At 46.3% G+C, this 24,611-nt stretch overlaps 1 protein-coding gene across 2 annotated transcripts; it reads left to right on the top strand.

Moving 5' to 3' along the window:
- Positions 1-1,811: 1,811 nt before the first annotated feature.
- LOC144149169 (uncharacterized) lies at positions 1,812-23,817 on the top strand. Of its 2 annotated transcripts, XM_077680701.1 has the most exons (5): positions 1,812-2,208; positions 2,569-2,665; positions 11,326-11,499; positions 21,723-21,836; positions 22,984-23,817. In XM_077680701.1, exons 1-5 carry the CDS (start codon positions 2,156-2,158, stop codon positions 23,149-23,151), a joined length of 606 nt encoding a protein of 201 aa, XP_077536827.1. In that variant the 5' UTR covers positions 1,812-2,155; the 3' UTR covers positions 23,152-23,817. The 2 variants fall into 2 exon arrangements, with proteins under 2 accessions (XP_077536827.1, XP_077536828.1); XM_077680702.1 differs by lacking the exon at positions 11,326-11,499 and having other exon boundaries at positions 1,813-2,208; positions 22,984-23,809.
- The last annotated feature ends 794 nt before the right edge of the window (positions 23,818-24,611 follow it).

Raw genomic sequence — 24,611 nt, 5'->3', positions numbered from 1 at the left:
ATTTGGAAAGAACAGACATTTATATTGGCAAAAAACGCCAACTCATCGACGTTCTGACAGAAGTACGTAGAAAAAAAACAGTAAAAACCGCACGAGATCAATGAAGGGGGATTAGACTGTTTAACTTGGGAATATTCTGGGAAAACCATGTTAAGAGGATGAAAAATGTTTGATTCCAAACTTAGAAAATTTGTATAAACACTACATGCTTGAATAGTTTACAAACTATGGATCAGTAAAACTGGTTGATATTTGTGTGGAGAATGTCTGTTACAGGAGCTAGGTTACGCAACTCCATTGACTATTTTCCGTTCGGCTGTAAGATGTCGTGTTGAAGTGATTGCTCGAATATTTTACTTAAAGTGAGAATAGTGGACTTTATTCTGATGCAGAAATTTAGGTTTGCTGCTGTCAATAGCGCAGCACGACGACATTTTAAGGGATTGTACTGTCTTCACAATACAATAACGGAATAATCACAGGCGGAATACCAAAAGGAAGCAAGGCGCTATTCCAGAGTCGAACAAACTAAAAAATTCTGAAAGTTAGGGACCGTCTATGCGCGGGCGAAAACAAAACTTAACCCGAAAGCACCCGGTGCGAGTGTGACAGGCTTTCTAACAATATTAAACAAAAAACGTGCTGGATTGGCTGCTGGGCCATGTGCGAAAATAGTGTTCAGTTCACAGCACTTTTGACAGAGTTGTAGCTATTCAATACTTTTAACTTCGCAAAAGCAAGTTATCTCCATTCAAAAGGTTCAGTAAACATAAGGGCTGTTGCACTCAGATCCATCTTTTAGCCGTGTGCAAAAAATCTCAGCAGAATTGGCTTTGTGCTTTGTCACTGTACGTTTAATTATTGCCGTTCTCATACTCGATATAACATTTTCCTTAAAAACTGTACCTTAAAAAGAGCAGTTGAGGTTTTCGTAGGACCATATTCCTCGAGAGTGCACTAAAATCAACGTTATATTTTAGTTGTACATGAAACTACGCCTTTTTAGCGACCAGGAAAAAGCAGTTACGATTACAAGCTTTATATTGCGAAATTATTGCGCAGCGGAGATGCACGCTTTTCGGTCATTGCGCATCTATGCTACGCCTCAGGAAGTGATAACGTGATCATCGAATGCACGGCGGTGCGCGCTACACTACTTATCTCAGCGCGCGTTGCCACCACTGAGCATGTTGCTGAAAATTGCGTTTGATCCTACCTTCGAAATGACACGTTGCTTGGATAATCCACGAATGCAAGAAGAGCGCCTGCGGAAACTGTGAGAGAGAAGGCGCTCCGCAAGGGTGACGAGGGGCAAAGTGTGAGGAGCAGGACTTGAAAGCGATGATGCCATTGCAACGTGCTCTGCCCTGCCCCCCACACTTCCGCTACACGCTCCAACAAGGGCCTCGTTCAGCCTCAGCATACTGCCCTCCCTCTCACACTTTCATCCTACTTTCCTCCGTCGTGATATTTCAGTCTTCGATCGCTCGGTTACAACGCCCACACCGTCACTGCAATTAGACACAAGTAGCGGCTGCCAAAGTGTTGCGAATTAAAATGTGTCTCTATTTTTTTGCAATGTGTATGTCGCAGGAGCGCAAGAACATTGTCCGTCCTAACACTGAGGTTTACTTTTTAGATGCAAATCATCTCTTGCTAGGGGCTATGTCCGTCGGTGTCCGTCCGCACCTCTGCCCACAAGCTGTGCGATAGCGCGCGCGCTGCTCTTAGTCTCCTTCTCTCCCCACCGGCTGTGCGATAGCGCGCGCGCAGCTCCTGCTCTCCTCATGTCCGTGCGCCACTCCCTCAGTTGCTGCTTTTCCGATGAACCTAATGGACGCCAACAATTCTGTCAGCGACCTGGCTGGCACACCTTCAACCAGCGCCAGCCAGCTCACTCCGAGAACTGAGAGCACCTCTGAAGACAAAACTCCGCAGAGGAGAGCTCGAGATACAGATTGCAAACGTCGACGCCGAGCAGTGGATCCAGATGGCGTTCTTCAACGCGACGCCGCTTCGAAATGTCGACGTGGAGCAGCGGATGCCAAACTTCGAGAAAGTGTAGCCGCTTCGAAACGCCAGCGTCGAGCAGCGGATCCCACACTGCGAGAAAACGAATCCGCTTCGGCACGCCAACGTCGGCAAGCAGATCCGGATGCCGCTCGTCAACGCATGCTTTGCATCACCACATAGTTCCCTTCCGGGAGAGTGTGTAATTTGTACCGAATTCGTCGTAACTGTAGTCAACTGTACCTGCTAAAACTGCTTTATACCTCTGCTGTAAAACGCAGACACTTCGGGTTTATAAGAAAGTTAAGTCGTCGCTAGTGCTGTTCCACCAACATATTTTTAGCTCACTGTAAGACACCTCCACACTCATTTGTGGTAGGCAATGTGCCTTTTGTCTTTTCGCAGGGCGGTTTAAAAATCCTCATCCTAGACCGACAACCTTTAATTGCTCTGGCTGCAAAATTGCCGTACTTTATGAGGATATGAGCTTTACACCGCAAGGACATTTATTTTGAATGAAGCACCGCTTACGTGATTTCACACTTTCATTTGCTGCAGGGGAGATACCGACATCATGGTGCTGCTGAATGTCGCCTACACGGATTCTGATCCGCCCCCTTGTCAGGCGTGGCCCGCGAACGACTTGCCCAGACTGGTAAGTTTCCTGTAGGGTCACGTGCAAAACACGAAAGCATAATTTCGTGTTGTCAGCTCTCTGACTCTGATAAAAAGGAAAACGTAAAACCACTGAAAAGGGGCCCCTAGAATAATAGCACGGCTTCTGATTTCCTCTTCGTGACAGCCTGTGAATATAACAGCCATATCCAAATCTAAGGCACTCAACGTACAGGAAAAAGCCAGACGAGCGCCTATCGCTGTTCCTTTTCTCAGTTTTTCTAACGTTTCTGTTTCACATACCGCTTTTTTTAAATTTGGCGCTCCTTTCAAGACCACCGAGCAATGTAGAGACAAAACTGCGAACCTCCGTGCAGGTACGCGTATCACCGCATTCTAAGCGGCTTTACTCGAGACAGCTTACAAATACCAATGCCACCTTATCAATTTCCACCTTTAGTTTTTCTTCGTTTCCATGAGAAGGGATGCTTTGTAAATCAACTTCTTTAGTCCAACATATATAGTACACCCGAAAACATGCTTTGCTTGTCAGTATTACCTACCCCTGCAATTATATGCTGAAAGCCCTCCCACTGCCCTGAGTAAATCCTAAAGACAGGTCTCTAAGCAAAAAGACGAAACGCGTGAATTAGGTCAACCTTACTTCATCTATAGTCACGAATCCACCGTACGTCGTATAAGAATGCATTCTTATGACGCAATATTGAGTCGCGGCACTTAAGTACTACACTAAACTATATACTCAATGTCTTGTGAGACCTATTCAATTTTGTATATGGCAGCTTGTCTAAGCAAGTAGCGTCACTCCCGACGCTATTTGAATATTATTTTATAGAAGGCAAAATCCTTAGGTGCCACAATCGGCGAAAAAGCGCCTTCATCTTTTTAGTTGTTGGTGTTGTTCCGGAGTGAAGAAAATGATACCGGGAACAAGTTATCATTGCACGAATGTGACGATGAATTTACAGAGCCTTTGCCCAAGTTTTCACTACCGAGCTGCTTTTCAGTGACTCTTTGGAGGTCGCAACGAAACATAGCTGCAATTCATCTGCCCATTGTAATTACAGCCCATTGCATGGCTAGCGCTATCGACCACCTAGCTTCCCAGGCCTGACGGCATAACAACGACGCTCTTGTAAATAACTGGTCCTTACTCAGCTTACCTGCTTTCGTTGTTATTTTAAAAACCCCAGATTCAGGTTGCTTGCCGTACCAGTGGAAATTCGCCTATGCACTACCATTGTTCAAATCCGGCGATCGGTCTGAACCCTTTACTATAAGCCTATTTCACTTACTTCAATGAGCTGCAAGTTACTAGAACATATTCTCTTCACGCATGTGGTAACCAACCTTGCCCAGAATAAGTTCTTTATAAACAACCAACACAGATTGAGCAAAGATTGTTTAGGTCAGACACAACTTTTTGAGCTGGTCACTCATCTCCACATTTGGCAGCCTAGATTGTTTTTTACCGATCCATTTTTGTCGATTTGCCTAAGGCTTTCAATTGGGTTCCACATGAGCTCGTAATGCTTAAAACGTATAACATAAATCTGGAATCAAATACGACCCACTTGATTCGCAACTACTTTAACAAAACGTTGTTAATATGTATGATAAAGCGAACACGTCTCCAACCCTGTGGGTGTCTCAACAAAAGTCCTCCACGGGTAGGTACTCGGCCCTTTACCGTTTCTATTTCATATAAACAAGATAGGGTGCAACGCTTACTCATCATTTCGTCTTTTTGCCGAAGACGATTAATTTACAGAGGAATAGTTACTTCCCATGAAGTTTCTCCACTCCGGCATGATTTATTTACTTTAACTGAAGAATACAAAAAATGGCTGATGAAAATAAATGTAGAAAAATTTAAAAATGTGCGATTTTTTTAATGGAAAAATTATGAGCTCACAATTATAGACATGCCAAAATTGAATCAGTTTCATTCTTTAACGATCCTTGAATTACATTCACCTCCGACTTTAACTGGGTCCGCCATATAGAAAAAAATCACACCAAAAGCGTATAAAAAGCTCGGCCTGCTCAAGCGTCGACTTTGCTTAGCTAATTCGGAGACATGGCTTCAAGCGCGCAATACCCTTATCCGTTCTTCCCTAGAATATGGGCAAAAGATTTCGCAACCACATCAGATGTTTGAATATCATGCTTGAATCAGTACAGAACAAGGCCGCGTGCTTCATTATGTCGGCGTACTCAGGGTGCCAGAGTATCGGCCTTGAAGGACCAATGTTATGTCTCCCCTCTCACCCAACGCAGGCAGTTTTCAAGATAAACTTTTTTAACATCCTGTACCGTCATCCTACACAATTGGCTTGCAAAATCATCATTAGGGCATCCTATATATCCGCACGCGCCGAGAACGCTCACCAAGGTATCCAAATGTTTGCCGGAACAAACAAATATTAGAAATCACCCTTTGTATTGGCGATCAATGAATAGGATTCTTTGCCAAGTACCATAGTGGATCAAACAGACACCTCTTCTTTCAAGAACGCACTCTTTGCATTTTCAGGTATTTAAAATTTTTGTCACTTGTCGTTATCATAATTATTGTGTTTAGGCTGTAAATGTTTGTTCCGGCTAATGAACTTCCAGATCTCCTGTCAGTTTTACACTTACTGTATTGAGATCCTATGTGTAACGCTGTATTTGGCAATCTTATTGTATACTTTTTGTTCTTTTATCGTATTCCAATGTTACTTTTATTGCGTTGATTCTTTTCTTTTCCAATATTGTATGTTTCGTCGGCCTTCAACTAATTCCGCCCCTATGTAATGCTTATCTGGCCGCTTAGGTTACCTAAATTTACAAACAGAAACGAATTTTAAGATTTTATTTGCTTAGGAGTAGGAGGACGCAAGCTGTTCGTAAAGGCTACAAAAGCCCCCTTCGACACAGTTCAATGAGTAAGCAAATTTGAGAAAATGAAAACCAAATGTTTGAGTAATAACCGATACAAAGAACATGTGGGACAGTAGACAATAGAGCAGTAAGGGAAAGGTACAATTAAGCACGTTAGAGTACGTAAGAGCGATGAAAAATGAAGTAATATTCCAGCATCGGAATACACGTTGACTGCGTTTCGAATATACACACAACCACAAAGCCTCCGCAGAAAACAAGTCTAAACATGTGCAGCTCTAGCCTTTAAAGCAGAAATTCTGACTTAAGAGGTAATAAATAACCTGGCGTTTCAATTTGTTTCTTCTGTATTTGAAATCAATCTTGTCCTCAACTTGCTGTAGTATGTCGGTGTATTCAAACAGAAAAGACTGCCTACCACCGTTCGTTCGTAATTTCAGTGTATCTATTTTGGCATATCAGAAAGACTATATTCTGTTTGCGTCGCTATTTGCCATGCATATTTTCTTTGTGTACAACTAGTAAAATATTCTTAAAGATAATTTGGTCAAGTTTAAGCTAACCGTACTGAAGAAATAGTGGTCCCGTTCTAGAGCCAGAATAGTGACTGTGAAATGTGGCAAATATATGGAGAACTCTTTGTAAACAATCAACCGTTTGCAAATTCTTTTATTTTTTGTTTCCAACTGTAATAATCCGTAACAAAGCTTCCAATAGACAAGAGTGGTACAAAGCAGTTTTTTTAGCCAAAATAATAAAAAAACTAATATGTGGAGAACGCCATTTTTTTTTAATTTCGTCGCCTGAGTTTTCTACATCAGTCTCCCAAGGTAATTCATAAAAACATACTTCTAAATTTTTGTGTTCAAAATGAATGCCTTAATCTATCTTGCTATTGCTTGGTTTAAAAATGATAGTGTTAAATGCGTGTAACTGTAAGTTATTTTCGTGCCGCCAATTTTACATTTTTTAAATATCTATCTACGTCATACCGGAGATCGATTACACTGCTACCGGAGAAGGACATGTTCGTGTCATTTGCATGCATGGCTATTGGGGGTGTATATGGTAGGTCTGGAATATCAGCCAACGTATCAAAATATCTATGGGCCCAGGTTTGATCGTTGCAAAACACCACGATCCTGGCATACACCCTATTTCGAATACACCAGATGAAACGCCAATATATTCAACAAAGTGCTCACTATTACTTAAATAGCTTCTTATTTGTTCAGCCCCTACTCGGCGTATTCCTAAACTTTCATTTAGGCATTATCAGCAACACACGGAAAACAAGCGCTAAATAAAAACACGGGACGAGGAGTAGACGGGACAAGCGCTACTCCTCGTCCCGTGTTTTCATTTAGCGCTTGTTTTCCATGTGACTTTGAACCAACACGCCCAAACTATTTTCCCTTCTGAAGAACATTATCAGCAATATTTTTTTTATTGATAGAGCCAATGTGTTTTTAGATCTAAGAGTAACCCGAGGGCTATTTTTCCCATCTATATTTTCTGTTAATCTTCTTAGTATTAAGTAGAGCCTACTGTTATGGCTTGTTTTTTAGAGCCGTACTGATACAGTGAAATAACCTTCGGTGTTTTCTACAGGTTTGTTAGTATAGTGCGCGTTAAATCTTCAAATATTTTTGAAAAGACAGTCAGGCCAGACATTGGCCTGTCATTGCACCACCGATCATCGTCGCCACCTTTGTGAATTGGGCTAACTCGTGAGAGTTTCAATGTTTGTGCAGAAACTCTGTTCCTAATGTGAAATTAATAATAAAAGCTACAACTCAATCACTTCAGGGGCGATGTGTTTATCGGAAGCGGCGTTGTACCATCGATGCCAGATGCGAAGTTGTTTGTAAATAAGAATAGGTGTACACCTCACTCGCGTTTCTTCGACTTGAAAAGATCAAGCTTGGAAGTCATGCCGGTTTCAATAACGCGCCACTTTTATCTCCATCCGTCTGCGCAATGTAACCCACTGCTTCGAAGAAATGCTTTCTTTTGATAAAGAATAACGCCCTTTCTCTTCCAACCATGGCAAAAAAATTAGGGGTGTGATTTTTCAGCCAAAACCGAATGTTTCAGCGTTTAGTTTTCGTAATCTTGCCATAAAAGTAAGGGTTGTTGCTTATAGCTGCAAACGAGCGGATGATTTGTCAGAGTTTCTGCTTCTCCAATACTCGTGCATCACTGAACCACTTAAACAGTTTAAGTGTGACCCCAATTACGGAGGCGGTTGGACAGCCGCGCAAAGCCGTTCAGTGGATATACGTATAGTGGTTGGGGCACGCATGCATTCTTCAGCAAGCTTGGCACTGTTAAGTTCTGCATGGAACGAAGGGGTTGGGTGAGGGCGTTACCTGCAGCACGGTGCGGGCTCTCTCAGAAACACCCCCGCTACTTAATGCAGAAAACGAGTTGAAAGAGTAAGAAGCACTTGGTTAGTAACATCCAGAATCTTGCGCATATATTTGAGCTAATAAATGTACTAACTGAAATGGATAATATTGTCATGGAAAGGAGATGTTTGTGGGCCCAACATCCGGATGAAGGTGTAGGTGTGCTGGAAACTCATCGTGCTTGAGCTCTGTCTTGGCCGGCGTTTCGGAAATTGTGTCAATCCATTGGTCGCATTTTACATGGTTCATTTTGGGGGTCGTGCTGTCACGTAACTATATTCAATACTGAACACGTGCATACGTTATACGAACAAATACGGCTGCTTCCTTGACACGGACAGCATTTATTTCACAGCTTGGTGGATGATGATGCCTTCTGCAATTTCACATCATTATATCGCATACCACTACTTAACTTACAGCAGCGCGTTCAGTGCCTTCTTGCCTAGATTCCATTCAGTCACTCATATCTCCACTAAGTCATAGAATATGTACCCGAAAACTAGTTGACCAGGTCCCTGTTTTATGGCCATTTTTGTAAAGGCGGTAAGCAACAAAAAAAGAATGCATGTTGTGGGACACTTAAAGATAATATATGTTGTGTTAAAATAACAGAAAATGGTTGGCTAATAAAGAATTATAGCAACACTTCATTTTCTGGTGAAAATAACGCAAGGTTGCCTTACACGCCCTAGGCCCTCGCCAATACCATCCTACAAACTCCTCCATCGTAAAGAATGTCCCAGCAGCTCGCCATGACTATTGCTGTGATCTACTTTACCTAACACACGGACAGGCAACCAGCGACGAATGCGAGACCCGCAGGCGACTTTGACCGCTTCGAGCTCGAATCGCCGAGTCCACGGCCGCAAGAAACAGCTGCAATGCAAGATAAAACAAAGAAACAAACAAACCAAAGCTGACCACGCCTTAATCAGCGCTGCAATCGAGCTGGAGGAACGCGAAGAAGCCGAAAAACAATTGTGTTCCACTAGTAGTGCAAACAATCTTAATTATAACTACTATGAGTGCGGATTCGGAGAGCCAGGACTAGTGGATCGTTCTCCACGCCGGCCGGGTCCAATGCGAAGAAAGCGAGAAGAGCTCATTACTCTTTCAACTTGGTGTCCACATTTGGCGCATCCGTCAACTTTCCCCTGCATAACCTCAGTGCATGGGGGTCAACCTTGGACCTTCTTTTGATACGTGAAGTATATAAAGAGTTTTCCAACCGGTATATATTGAATAACTGTGGTTCATTGCACGTATTGTGGTCGCCTGGAGTTCACTCGGTATTCTCTCAAATTCGAGGGTAAAATTTGATACCCTTTACGGCTCGCCAGTATACACCGCAGAAAACATCAGAAGTAGGCGGGAGAGAACTGCAAGCCTTGTCGGTTTTCCATTCACACTAAAAAGCGAGTTCATCATCAAGGAGATGTGAAGAGGTACGAGAAGGGTCATATATTTTTCAAAACAGGTCATTAGTCCTTTCGTATTTTTTAAAAAGTGTAAGCGCTAAGACTGAGAAGCTCCTTTATTTTCCTACTGCTCGTAGCGCTGTTACAGTCTTAGTTAAAGCCACCACAGAACTTCATTTTGTAGGTTTCTCGGTGCTGCATTGTTGGTAGAAGACAATGCATCGAACATAGTTTCATCAATCGCAGTTATTTCGAAGCCATCTATCATTCATAGAATGTCGCTTAAAAGCTTTGGTGCTGATAAATAAGTATTGCTGCTCGAAAATCTTGATTCCGTTCGTATCGAAGGCCTGTATGAAGAATTACATACTTTATAAATTTCTCGGGTGCAAAGAAAATACGCGTTTTTTAGGCACAATCTTCGCCATTTCACTTTAAGAGCAATTATCCGATTACCGGATATGTGCAGCGGATTAAACCTGCTGCCGTCGTCCTACTATTTGCGTTACATTTACACAAGTTCGCCTTTATATTGACTCTTTTTTCGGAGTTCTGAAACCGTTTTCTTACAAAGCATTTTTACCAACAAGCAGGCATCGGTAGGAAGCACATAAAATTCATAACCGGCTCAAAGAAATTGCAATGAATATTTTACAAGGAACGAATGAGCTGTAGATATACGTATCGCAGTGCCATAAAAGCGTAAAAGAGCGCCATTATTGTATTAGCTGGTCCGAAATCGACGTCTAAACGTTAATTACTGGCCTATTTCACCGGTTATTAGAGTCCTATTTTGGATAACACAGCCTGTCTGTACTTTCACGGTAGCTTGATTCCTAAAAGTGCTTCCCACGGCTATTTGAAACAATCTGCAATCAGCTTAGAATGGCAGGCATCCAGGATGTGCGATTCCGACAACTTCTGAAGCCTCTGTACCAGCGTTTTATTGATTTATTGCTTTCTGGCACCCCTTGTACTTTCAAATCTCACCGACCGAAGATAAGGAATACCAAAGTGGCGCGTAGAACATCAGTATACCAGGAGTATGGCATGGCTTTTCCATTACGTAAATCATCTCCAAAAAGCATAACGACACCTCGGAGCTGATGGCAACTCCTCTTTCAGTTCTTGGAACACCTGGTAGCTGCAGATGTTAAGCAATGTGATGTACTCCTCGAATTCTCTGATGACTGCAAAGCCACAAATAACATAGTTGTCGGACAGAGGCCAAAAAATCAGAGTAACCTTACAATGTTTATGCTGTTTAAGCTTCTGCAAACACCCGTACACATTTCGAGGCAAATAAATATACACAAGTACATGCTCGAACACAGCAATTAAACATCAAACCCGTTCAGCCGGATGGTCGTAGTTAGCGGAAGAACAATTATCAGGTTATTTTCTGACCATGCACGACAAATTATCTGCTATAATGTGCACTCCACGACTCTGTAAAATGTTCAGATGAAATCTTCTTCAATCAAACGGCGTTCATTGAAGCGGCGCATGGTGAACCGGCTAGTGAGTATCGACGTTCGATGCGCAGCATTCGATTGGCTGGAAAACTTGCTTGATACCTTTCTTAATAATGGCTTTCCTTTTCAAGCGCATTTAAGGGAAGTGGTGCATTTGTCTTCACACTGTGCAGCAGAAAGAAAATCCGCTATTGCGCTTATTTTTGTTGTGCGGCGTTTAACACGAGCAAAAATAACAAAACAAATATTCGATAGAAAAAGAACAAAAATGTGTACACCAGTCGTTACGTTGCGTAGAGGAGTAACATCTGACTCGTGTATGCCCCTGGGCATGTTGGTAAATTTCCTTCTCACTACGCTTGATGAGCACACAAAATGTTTCAGGGTACCTTCCATCGTGTACTAATAAATGACTGCACACAAAATCAATAAAAGTACGAGATTGATCAAATTGCAAGTTTGATCTAAGGCGACCGCGTGCTGCAGATACGTGCCTTGGAATATATACCGAAGGAAGCGCGCAATTTCAACTACTCAAGGACAGTGGCCATATCTTTGCAAATGGGTGTGGCCAGATACCTGATGCATGCCGTTTACCGGAACGTGCAACGCGCAGTGAACAAGAAGTGCAACGGTGCCACTTTCCTTCCTTACTCGGAGGTAAGTACTCTCCAAACAAAAAAAAACAATGTAGATAAAAGGCGCAGTCTCCCCCTGGGGAAGCGAATCACATGTGACCTCAAGCCAGTCGTACATTTTACTTTACGCCCACGTTATTACCAGGCAAATCATTGTCAGGTTACTCCGAAGAAGATTGACGTTCCGCGTTTACACCTACGAAGACGCGTCGAAATCATCGTCGTGGGTGTAAAATCGCGGTTACGAGCTTGTGCAAGTATATGCCTTTAATGAGGAATGAAAACTCTCGAGTAGCAGTGAATGTCGGCCAAACCAATTGAAAATGTTACCCCCTTTCCCAAACAGTGGACTGCTGTTCCCAACTGCATAGGGTCAGCATGAGCTTCGAAACTGAACATTGCGAAGTTTGTAGGTATGCCACTATGTTTGCGTGTTCTTCAGCGCCAGCATCTGAATCGCTGCCGCACTAAATATTTGTCCGTACTATGCTGAATGTTTCCATCTTTATGGAGAAAAATGGGCCTACGGGAATAATGTTTCTCAAGCTTCGGTTTTATGAATGGTACTAGAAAACCGTCCTGTTTTTTTTATTTCTTATGAGAGAGACGGGTTGTTCCTTGAGGCCGCGTTTATTAGCTTCTGACTCCGACCGTTCCAAGGAGGCCGAACCCACGATGAAGATGATTATCCGCAGATGATAATCATGATGGGCGGCTAGCTATGAGTGATTGAGGAGCCTACCCCTTGCTGACCAGAATGGATGATGGTGATGCCAGGTTCACGGGGAAAAGTCTCAATGTACATCCCTGATGCTCACACTTCCCCCCCCCGCGGCTGAAATCGGGCACCTGCCAGCAGAAGGTTACGTTTGGCGATGGTTGAACGGTTTCGAGCGGGAGACGTGCACTACCTCTGTCCCACGACAGCGACGGTCTGAAGAAGGGTTAACTGGTGACACGAAATAATTGACTGGAGAAGTCTGGTCGATGACGACGTACGGACCAATGTACCGGTGCATGAACTTCTCGCAAAGTCCTAGTTTTCTAACAGGTGTCCAAAGCAGGACCTCTTCACCTTTCGAGAACTTAACGGTGCGATGGGTGTCGTCATATCTGCCCTTTCGGTCTTGCTGGCTCGCATCTATGTTTTGTTTCGCCATACGTCGATAATGGGCGATCCGATCGATGTATTGTTCATAAAGTGGCGAAGTAGCGGAGACTGGGGCAGAGAAAAAAACGGTATGGAGCGCAAAAGAGGGGAGGCGGCCGAAAACGAGAAAGAAGGGCGAGTAACCAGTGGTGCGCTGGACAGCGGTATTATAAGCAAATGTAACGAAGGGAAGAATGATGTCCCAATTTCGGTGGTCGGGGCTGACGTACATGTAGATCATATCAGAGAGCGTGCGGTGGAACCGTTCAGTAAGTCCATTCGTCTGCGGATGGTAGCTAGAACAAATTTTGTGGATGCTATTGGCAGTGCGAAGAACTTCTGCAACTATTTGTGAAAGAAACGTCTTGCTGCGGTGACTGAGCAAACCCGAGGCGCTCCATGTCGCAGGATAATGTTGCGCAGGAGGAAGTCGGCGACTTCGTGAGCACACCCGGACTGTAAAGGAGCGGTCTCTGCGTACCTGGTCAAGTGATCGACAGCAGTCACGACCCAGCGACATGCAGTCGATGTTAAAGGTAACGGCCCCTACAGGTCTATGCCTACTGTGTCGAATGGAACAGAAGGGCAAGGAACCGGCTGCAGAAAACCGGCAGGAGGTGTCGTTTGTCGCTTGCGCTTATGACACAACGTGCAAGAGGCGACGTACTTGGCGACGATCGTGGAGAGGCCGGGCCAGAAAAATCGACTCCGAACACGGTCATAAGTCTTCTGGAAGCCAAGTTGCCCAGCTGTTGCGTAATCGTGAAAAGCCTCGAGTAGGCGAAGGCGGAGCTGACGAGGAATGACAGGCACCCATTTATGACCGGAAGGATGATGATTGGCGCGGTAGAGCACGCCATCAATGACCCCAAAGTTGTTCAGTTGGCGTCGCAGCCGGCTATTGGGTGGTCGCGCCAAGCCACTCAGGTAGTCCATTAAAGATCGGCAGTATGTATCGGCCCGCTGAAGCGAAGGAAGCTAGGTGGCCGTCTCTACTGCAGCACGGTTGAGGGGTGCCATGAGTAAACGTTGTGGCCGTGGCCCGGAAGATGCAGCTTGCGACGGGGAGGATAACGGCATAGCGAAAGGGCATCCGCATCCGAATGCATTTTGCCGGACTTGAATGTAACCGTGAAGTCAAACTGCTGCAAACGCAGTATCCATCGGCCGAGGCGCCCAGATATGTTTTTCATCGTGGATAGCGAACAGAGGTCATGGTGATCCGTAACGATGGTGAAATGACGACCATAGAGGTACGGGCGAAACTTTTGAATAGGCCAGACGACAGCGAGGCATTCCTGTTCCGTGATGGTGTAATTCTTCTCAGCGGGCGTCAGCGAACGACTGGCATACGCTACGACTCTTTCTCGAAGCTGAGCATCGCGCTGGAGAAGAACGAAACCAATGCCACACCCACTGGCATCAGTGTGTAATATAGTAGGCGCTGAGTCGTCAAAATGACACAGGACGGGGTCAGAGGTAAGTGAATCTTTCAGAGCTTCAAATGCGGCTTGTCAATCATCCGTCAATATAAAGGGCACGTTGGTGCGCAAGAGCTGATGCAGGGAGCTGATGCAGGGTGTGATGAGCTCCAGGAAGGAAACCGGCGCAGAAAAGACAGTAGCGGAAGGAGACGAGGGCAATCACTCGCTAATGGGTATGCGCCCCCAGAGAAGAGGAAGAGGAAAAGGAACGCGACCGGGCTCTTGGGCGGACGAGCGTTCGGGGTGCGCCTGCATCAGCTGCGAATACACCCATCGACGGCGCCCGTGTGACCGCGCCGGGACATCGCCAGGTACCTCCTGGTCACCAGCCGGATCCGTTACTGCACCGGGCAACAGCGCCGGGATCCCTGTCCTGACGTTTTCGCTGCGCCTGGTGGCTTCGCCTTCGTTCCAGTCAGCGTGGAGTCATCGAGCCACTCGCGACAGAGTCACAATGGACTGCACGAGTGAGACTGTTCTGGTTTTCTTCACGCTTGTGCTTCGTCTTACGAATCGCCACCGAACTGTGACAAGGAAGGACTTATTCACGCTTTCGTCTCCCTTGGTGTTTCGTTCTTTTATTTCTAAATTTTGTTCTGTTCTTTTTCCGTCCTGTTCTGAATATCCCCGTGCTCCTGCTCTCTGTATTATACTGCATCTACGCTTCACCTTCATATTGCGACTCTGTCGTCATTGACTCCGAGAGCACGTCTCGTGGTTCACACCACCGAACCCTGAGATCATCCCAATTGGCGTCCGCGACAGGACCTCTTCAATAACATCTCGAAGAGGTCACGAGGCTTGTCCAAGAGGCGTGGAGACAGAGAACCGACATGGAGGTGGAAAAGTTAGTGGCCAGCGGAAAGGAGCTGGGACTCCGCGATGCAGAGCTGCGGGAATGGGTTAAGTCGGAGCAGGCTCGGTTGCGCGATGAGAGGGCGGCCGAACGGGAAGCTCTGAAGGCCGCAGCAGAGTTGGAACGCGCTAAGCAGGAGAGCCTGAGACTCAGTTTAAGGCTACAGGAGGGCGCACAAAACAACCCACAAGCTGAGGTCTCCGTGGCAGCCCAACCTAACCCCGTGCCTGTCATGTCGACGAGCCCGCAAACCTTTATCCCCCCTTTTGATGTGCGCAGAGACGACCTGGACGCATACCTCCTAAGGTTCGAGAGGGTCGCTGCAGCTCAAAAATGGCCGGAGGATAAATGGGCCGTCGGATTGAGCACATGCCTCACCGGAGACGCGCTCTCCGTCATCGGGAGGATGACGCCAGAAGATTCTCTCGACTACCAAAAAGTCAAGCTGGCGCTCCTTCAGCGGTTTCGTTTTACCCCTCAAGGGTACAATGACAAATTCCGCCAGGCAAAAGCTGAGGACGGCGAAACCGGAACTCAGTTCGCAAAGCGACTTTCCGGTTATTTCGACCGATGGCTCGAAACGTCTCGGGTTCCCAAGACATTCGAAGCATTGCGCGACAAGATGATCGCGGAGCAATTCTCCAAGTGCTGCGCATCCCAGCTGGCCATTTTCATTAGGGAAAGGGACTGCAAGTCGACCAAAGAAATGGCTGAAGCTTGCGACCGCTTCCTTGAAGCCCAAGCCCTGACAAACTTGGGAAAGGTCAGGGATGAAAAGAAAGAGCCACATGCAGACCTCCGTTCCAAGAGAGCTCCCACCTGTTTTTTATGTGGAAAGACTGGGCACAGCGCGCAACACTGCAGGGTAGTAGGCCTGAACATCTACTGCGGAAGCTGCGGAAAACAAGGGCATCACGCAGACAGCTGCCGCTCTAAGCCTCCTGATAAAGAGCAGGTGTCGGCTTGCGCTATTGAGAAGTGTCGTCGCGACATACCGCAACAGCACCATGGTAGTGAAGGCACATTGGCCTTAACACGTTCCCAGCGTAAAAAGCAACACCAGTTCCAAATGAAAAGTGCTGCAAGGCGTATGCCTGTTGTAACCGGTGAGATCTACGGACAAGTTTCCGTTCTGAGAGACACCGGCAGCAACGCCGTCATCGTGCGACGAGACCTCGTCCCGGATAGTTGCCTTACAGGCCGTGCATCAACCGTCCGTTTTGTGGACAATACCACAAGGAGACTTGAAGAGGCTTCCCTCCACGTGGATACACCTTACTTCACTGGAAATGTCCTGGCCAAATGCATGGCTAATCCCTTGTACGACCTCACACTTGGAAACGTACCAGGCGTTAGGGACCGGAATAGCCCTAACCCCGCATGGAAGCCACAGCAACCAAGACATCCCGCGACTCCAGCGTTGCTCGGTGGTGAAGCACATCTTCCTTCGGCCGACAAGAACACCAGCCACGTACATCACAAGGCACAGCATAACCGGCCAGCAAGTCCCATCATGTTCGCCGGTGTTACAACAAAAGAGATGCGCCAACAGCAGCAGTTGGACAAGACGCTAGACAACTGCATGAAGATGGCGTCGGCAGAGTCCTCTTTCGATAAAGAGAACCCCTGCAAGTTTGTTTGGCAAAAGGGGCTGCTGTACCATCGGTACGCTTTACCATCTGGCCGCTTCATTCAGCAACTTGTTATTCCGCATCCTTTCAGACACGCGGTCATGAGGAAGGCTCATGAAGGAATTTCAGGTCATCATGGATTTTCAAAAACATCTAAAAGTATCCTCCGGGAGTTTTATTGGCCAAACATTGACGCCGACCTCCGACGATTTCTTAGTACCTGTCAGCGATGCAAGACGGGAAATCCGAAAAGCGAAGGGGGCATTGCTCTTTCGAGAGAGGTGCCTATCGTTGGCCTGTGCGTAACTGAAAGCCTGTTTTCAAGCAAAACAACAAGCCCATACTGCACATACAGGCCACGTCGAAGAGAAGCATCTACGTTCTGAAGTCAAAGTTTTTGTCCTTGTTTTGGCGTCTCTGCACTGAGGTGTCGTGGACTCCAGACGATGCTTACGGCCGGGTCGCGAAATCTCTTGACTGTGCGAACAGTGCTTTATTTTCTTTTCCTGCAGCACCCTTTGCCCACCGGAGTCTTCTGAAAGTGTGTGTGTGGCGTCACCCTAAAACACTTTCTAAAGCCGGGGGTAGTGTGATGAGCTCCAGGGAGGAAACCGGCGCAGAAAAGACAGTAGCGGAAGGAGACGAGGGCAATCACTCGCTAATGGGTATGCGCCCCCAGTGAAGAGGAAGAGGAGGAGGAACGCGACCGGGCTCTGGGCGGACGAGCGTTCGGGGTGCGCCTGCATCAGCTGCGAATACACCCATCGACGGCGCCCGTGTTACCGCGCCGGGACATCGCCAGGTACCTCCTGGTCTCCAGCCGGATCCGTTACTGCACCGGGCAACAGCGCCAGGATCCCTGTCCTGATGTTTTCGCTGCGCCAGGTGGCTTCGCCTTCGTTCCAGTCAGCGTGGAGGCATCGAGCCACTCGCGACAGAGTCACAACGGACTGCACGAGTGAGACTGTTCTGATTTTCTTCACGCTTGTGCTTCGTCTTACGAATCGCCACCGAACTGCGACAAGGAAGGACTTATTCACGCTTTCCTCTCCCTTGGTGTTTCATTTTTTTATTTCTCAATTTTGTTCTGTTCTTTTTCCGTCCCGTTCTGAATATCCCCGTGCTCCCGCTCTCTGTAATATACTGCATCTACGCTTCACCTTCATATTGCGACTCTGTCGTCATTGACTCTGTGTGCACGTCTCGTGCTTCACACCACCGAACACTGAGATCATCACACAGGGAGACAAGGGTGGCGAGTACAGGAGCTGAAGAGGGGCGTATCCAAAGTAGGCGTACCGCTCATACGGTGCATAGCGCCGGCGTTCGGCCAGCTGGTGTCACCGACAAAACCGCGAAATGTGCCCTCTGATGCCACAGTAATAACACACTGGTCGCTCGCTTGCTGGACGCGGTGGTCGCCACGCTAGGAATGGAGGGAGCGACGGCGAAGGCGCAGAAATAGCCGTCAAGTGGCCATGAGTAGTAGGAGAAGGAATTCGCTCCATGGGCTGGGATGGTCTCGTAACAGCTTCGGAGTACGAATGGACGTGCGTAGTAGCAGGACAAGGCTGTGGAACGTCGGTCATGCACGCTAGCTCCTCTTTTATTAAGTCACGCAGCCCACGGCCTTGTACGTGAGTGTTCCGGGAGCAGGTAGTGTCACGCTGCTGTAGCTCCTCTCGTAGGATTGTTCGGATTAGAGTACGAAGCTCTGAATCCGGAAGGGAGCAAGAACGCGTACAATCATGTTGGAGGCGAATAGACTGCAGGTGGTCCAAACGCTGGCAGATCGTGCGTACATCCGCAATGGTGGTAGGGTTTTCAACCACCAGAGCATTAAAGGCGAAAGGGGCGATCCCTTTCATGATGTGCTGCACTTGGTCTGTTTCGAACATGTTACTGTCAGCCCGACGGCACAGTGCGATGACATCTTCGATGTACGACGCGTATGCCTCGTTCGGGAGCTGCACACGGACCGCCAGTTGCCTTTTGGCTTCATCCGACCTGTTCGAGGACGTCCCAAAAATACGACGCTGCTCTGAGACAATGTAGGCCCAATCAGACATGTCTTTCTCACTATTGCGGAACCAGGTCTTCGCCACTTCGATCAGAGAAAATGAGACGATCTGAAGTTTCAATTTGCCGTCCCATCGGTTGAATGCGCTTTCCCGGTTGAACTGTTCAAACCAGTCTTCAACATCGTCACCGCGGAGACCAGAGAAAAACGGAGGTTCGCGCTCACGGCCGGTGAGGGCAAAAACTGGCTGGACCGGGGCCGCAGCAGTGCTGCCCGACTGGCTGCTCTCGTGCTGCATGGGGGTGGTGGGCAGAAGCAAACTCCGACCGGAACGGAGCTCCAGTGGTGCGACGGCGAGAGGTAGACAGTGGGGCGAAAAGCAACCTCCACCACTTGAGAGAGACGGGTTGTTCCTTGAGGCCGCGTTTATGAGCTACTGACTCCGACCGTTCCGAGGAGGCCGAACCCAGGATGAAGATGATTATCCGCAGATGATAATAACGATGGGCGGCTAGCTGTGAGTGATTGAGGAGCATACCCGTTGGTAACCAGAATGGATGATGATGATGCCAGGTTCACCGGGAACAGTCTCAATGCACATCCCTGATGCTCACACTTTATTAAACTATCCATATTGCGTGGAATGAATTTCTGCCACGCAGCTTACATAAACACCAGCTGAAAGCGCAACGTAAGAAATTCTCCACCTCTTTTACATGGACTTTTAGAATGGTGACCCTTCCAGTACCTCAGTTGTGTAACTTGTAAAATATACCTTCGAATTTTAACTTTATATTTCCAATCGAAAAGAAATGGAAAACTTGGTATTACGTGCGAGAATTGGACATAAATACAACCAAATTTTAACAAATAAGATAAGTACACAACATCTGACGTTTGTTCTCGCTTTACTTCCCCCTGATCTCGTAACAGTGATTATAAGGAATTTTGCCCCGAAATATTTGAGGAGATAGTATTTTGGATACTACGGATAATTCAGGCTGTCCTTCTTTCTGGATGTTGTAATGTTTGTGTATTCTTATTAGCTTAGCTTTCCAGTGTCAGGGTGATGTGCGTCGACTAGCTTACAAAGATGAACGCAAGAGAGCAGTTGGTGGGTTTAAGAAAACGCGCATTTGTTCTGTACACACGGAAAAACGTGAAGTAAACGACCCAAATAATACACAGCACCAAACTGATCAACCATAAAACCGCTAATTAAATGTAACAAAATACAATTCAAACCAAACCAGGGGCTGCCTCCCACCGCCAGAAAGCAAGAAACCCTATCCATCACCTAATAATACGTCATCATGTCCTATCAATTGTCGCTACTAGCACCTAGTTGTCCTCTACAAACTGTGTCCCTACTGGAGTGGCCTATCTCGGTCGTCGGTGCTGGCGTGGCGTACCCGTTGCGTGGTCGTGACACGGGGGTAGCTGTAGTCCTCTCTTAGAGGGGCCGGTGTCTCCACGCTGTTTTTGTGTTGACAGCCTTGGCACCGCTCGTCGCGAAATGGTTCCTCGGAGGCTACCATTCTGGCGGCCACAACCACCGGATGTACCCAGGGGGATGCCGAACGTAGCCTTGCGGGTTGTCGAAGGGAAAGTCGACGGGGTGTGAGCGCTGGCCGCAGGTTCCCGACCGTCGCTGCTGGGGCCACCAATACGCAGATTGGTGCTGTGACAAGAACTCCACAGCCGATTCGAGGTCGGCCCGCTTCTGCCGGTGGCCTGGCCCTGTAACTCTGCCTGCTTCCTGAAGCTCGGATACTGCTTCCGCCTCGCGGTTCCTTGTTTCTTCCTTCTCCTTTCTTTGGACTCCTCGCTTTTACATTTTCTGGGCTCCATTGCGGTACTACCGGATTGGATCTCTCCCTTTTCACTTCTGTATTTTCTCACAACACCGCTGGGCTCCTTCAGGGCATTCTGGGATTGGCTCCCCATTTCAGTACCATATTTGGTCATGATGCCGTGGTGCTCCGTCGCGGTGCTCGTGGATTGTCCGTTCCTGGCGCGCAGTTCATTTTCCCTGGCTTTGTTCTCTTTTCATGAGGTTCTTGGTACATCCCTTCTCAAGGAATTGCCCTTGACACGTGGCATACACCTTGTCAAAGTGTATATACAGGCAGTGAAAACTGCTTCACTGTGTTTTTTTGTTATGCCGAGCATTTGCTTCGTGAGCATCACCTAAACCATGCACTGGTCCAGGCTATTGCAGGAATATAGTCTTGGCGAATGCGAGCAGCTATAAAAAACAACTCGACACGTATTTCTTGAATTTGCGGCAAATATCGTCAAATCCCGATAGCCTTCTGCCGCCCGTTCCACGTAAATACCAGTCGCCCCTCCACCTCACCTCTGTGATGTTATTCCATTCTCGAAGGTTTTCCAAAGTCAATTCAATTTTTCCGCGTTCCACTGCTCGCCCCTTTTATTAAACCTTCTTTTCCAATTAAACTTGAAACCGTCACACGAGATCCAGCATCGCGCGAGCGCTATTTGGGTGTTGCAGTGCAGCACGTTTTAACGCCTATTTTTTGTTAATATGGCGATAACAAAGTAGTCGTATCTGCATTTATTGAAAAGGTTATTTCAAATACCACATGTATTGCAGTCTGGATGTTATGCGTATTGAAGTATAGGCGTAGTGAAGTGTAGCCGTAATGCTGTATTTTTCCCGAACAATGCTGGCAAGATTGAGTGCGTTTACACATCTACGGATGTAGAGAAGGATTGCTATACAAACAAGTTTTATTCCGCAAGTCTTAATACAGGACAGACATACGAGACGTCCGACAGGCAATTATCTGTTTAAGTAGCCACAGAAACACGTTCCTCCTCCTATTCTCAGCGCGCTGGTGCACTTACCTTCGTGTAGCCGGTCTTATTGATCTGAACGAGCAATGCAGCGCAATAATTTGAGGCCGTAAACCCACGGCTCCTTGATACCACTGCCCAGAACGCAAAGATATTGGCAATCACGACCAAAACCACGCATCCTCTTGAAATCGTTATCATTTTTTATTGTTCATTCATTATTGACGTAATTTTAAAGCCGCAAGGCAATATTTGTACTTTATTTTGTGTATGCCCTTTTTCAGGTGTGCCAGCCACCTACAGCGACTGTGACCATCGAAGATGCAGTGTTTGACATTAGTCGGGGCCCTCCAACCATACTGAGAACTTGGAACACTTTCGAGCTCCTAGAAACAAAGGTATTGAACTTGGAAAGGCCACTTGCGTTATAGTTCTTTCTTAAGACTTCTAGAAGCAATGCACGTAAATCACCTTTATTTTCTCACGAGTAGCTAACCTCTGCGAACACGAATTCGTAACGCAAAGTGGTGTGAGTATTTTAAGATGCCAAAATTTTTTTTCTTTGTTGGTTATGTTTTTTCTGTGCTACTACCGTTTGAATCAATACTCTTGCAAGTGTTTGGTAAAAACAACAGAACTGGTTTGAAAGAGACGCTTCGTTTTCGAAAATAACTAAACTGAAAACTCGAAAGCTCAAAATACCCAAAATGCTGTCGCCACCACTGCTTTTATTATTGATCACTGTGATATCGTTGTGGTGATGGAAACAAAGAGCATTTGATTTTAGAGTAGAATTTTTTTTATAAATGTTGACTCCGCCTTTATCTACCCTTTCTTCAACATAGCTTCACTGATTCCAGTTGCAGGAATTTTTGCACTACAAAAACTTCACATAATGTAATAATTATAAATTTGAACTATTAGTAGTGGTGTGTTAGGAAAGAGCAATCGAACACAATTTGTGGTGCTTTAAGTTCGAGATACACTTGAATTCTTGAATAACATTTTGGTAAGTAAAAACACAGTCATAACAACGTGTCACTGAGAAATTGGACAAACAGAATAGGAGGAAAGTGGGCAATTACATAGCGTTTTACCTCGGATGTTTTCACGGGTGTTCTCTCAGAATTACTCGCTTTGACCCCTCCAGCCGATTTATGTTTGCTTTCATAGCCGTTTTTCTAAGGGAACAGAGACCTAGTAGTCTGCGGCTTTTCAATATTAACAATACCAGAGGAGTCAGGGTGACTCCAGACCCTTCAACACTCCTAAGGGACACTGTTCCAGGAGTACAATTTGTATATTTTGCCAAATAACGAAATGCGGAAAAATCTATCAATGACCCTGCTTTGCTTGGAATATAGCTTTCGCCAGCACCTTGCATACAAACATGCTGTAGCGTTTCTTTGCTTTTCCATTGTGTGCTCAACACACGTGACGATAGCTACTAAACTTGCGACTGAAACACGGCACTGTACGGAGTTGCTGAGATCTTTCGGCTATTCTGCGATGTAAGCTTCAAATCAATTCCTTCTTTCGCCCCAGGCCAAACGCATAATGAGCGAAAAGAACATCCGGTCAAACTTCACCTGGTTCTTGTGGAACGTACACCTGACAGACTTCACGTCACAGTGCCTTCCCGGAGGTCCCTTCGATCGTGTCAAGAAATTCCGCAACCTCTACAGGACAGAGTACGGGAAGATGAGCGGATAGCAGTCCTAAGCCGTGGTACCCTTTCCTGCACCAGCTCCGGGGCACGCCGAATTCTCCTGGATTCTGCGCTTCCGTGGTGTAGGGGTGGTCCGCTTGGGCTGCCACATCCTCATGGTTCACTTATGCGGCAAATGTACCATTTCCACGTCGGATTTGCGCTCTGCTGTAATATAGCCGCAACTTGTGTTCGCTCATGTGTGGATGGGTTCTCTTGTTTCGATGCTTCATTCTTTCTGTGTTGTGTACCAGAATTCCACCAATGGGCCTCATCTGGAACAAAGGCATAGGGCATAACTGACCTTAAAAAAACAACCACAGACCGCCGCGCAATTCTTTCTTCTTAGCCCTATTATTCTCTACTTTTGTTTCGAATTTCTGCAATACATTGGCGTGTTCTTTTTTTATTTATTATAAGCTCTTGTTGGTGACACGAAACTAGGATACACGGGCGAAGTTAGATAAGTAACAGAGTTTTTCTCCTTTACGTCGCCCGTAATATGCAGTTTTATCATGATATTTTGCTGTATAGATAATTGAGATTATATATTCTGTGAAGACCGCACTGAATCAGCAACTCTCCGTAAAGCTTCCTCTATTTCCGCACTGCCTTCCCGGGCGCTTTACACGAATGTGCATTTAGCCGCAGGGAGCCCATTTGGAGTTGTCTGTATTACGGGCATCACTAAAAGCAACCTAATTTTTGTACTATGCAATTTTGTACTACGCATCACGGCCAGCGTGTTGTCATAGAGCTAACAACAAGTCTATGTTACTATTATTTGTATTTTCCAAAGCAATAATAATAATGAAGATTTTTTTTAAGGTACAAATCCTGCCGTGGTACTAAAAAAGGCCACTTGCGATTACACCCATGTTTGACAGCTGGTAAAACTAACCTAGCGCAGTTTAATATGGGTCGAAGCTATGCACCAGTTTTTAAACATACTTAGTGGCATAATACAACGGTACTACAGTAAGAACGAAATTGCTGCTTCTGAAGTTACTATCTCAACGGCGTAGAATTCATTTTAGGGTGCGCTTTGATGCGCTGCTACCCTTGAGCTATGAGGCCCTCCCTTGTGGAGGGCTTAAGAGTAATTGCGACCACCTGGTGACCTTTATCGCGAATTGTAATCTCGGCACACGGGAATTTTCGCTTTTGGTTTCCATTTCAATAGCAGCAACCGTGGCCGAGCACAAGGCCGCGTCATTGGGCTAAGCGTGGTCAGTGCGCCACTGCGGTAAATGACTACCTTGAGTTGAAACCATATACAAAATATAAAGCAACAGCGGAAACTGCAGCGCCTTTTTTTAATGCAGCAGACATTCTAATATTGTGGTGTATAAACTCTCAATCTCAAATGAAAGGACATTCGGAGGAGTAACTTAGGCCTAAATCGTTTGCTGACAGCGCCCTCGATAGAACTCTGCCCCAAGTATACTGGCAACAATGATAGGAA

Source organism: Haemaphysalis longicornis, unplaced genomic scaffold (genome assembly GCF_048455015.1).
Source record: "Haemaphysalis longicornis isolate Haplotype H1 unplaced genomic scaffold, Haemaphysalis longicornis Haplotype H1 scaffold_8, whole genome shotgun sequence".
Lineage (NCBI taxonomy): Eukaryota > Metazoa > Arthropoda > Arachnida > Ixodida > Ixodidae > Haemaphysalis > Haemaphysalis longicornis.
Note: the sequence above shows the minus strand (reverse complement) of the source record. Positions and strands in the feature narration are given on the sequence as shown.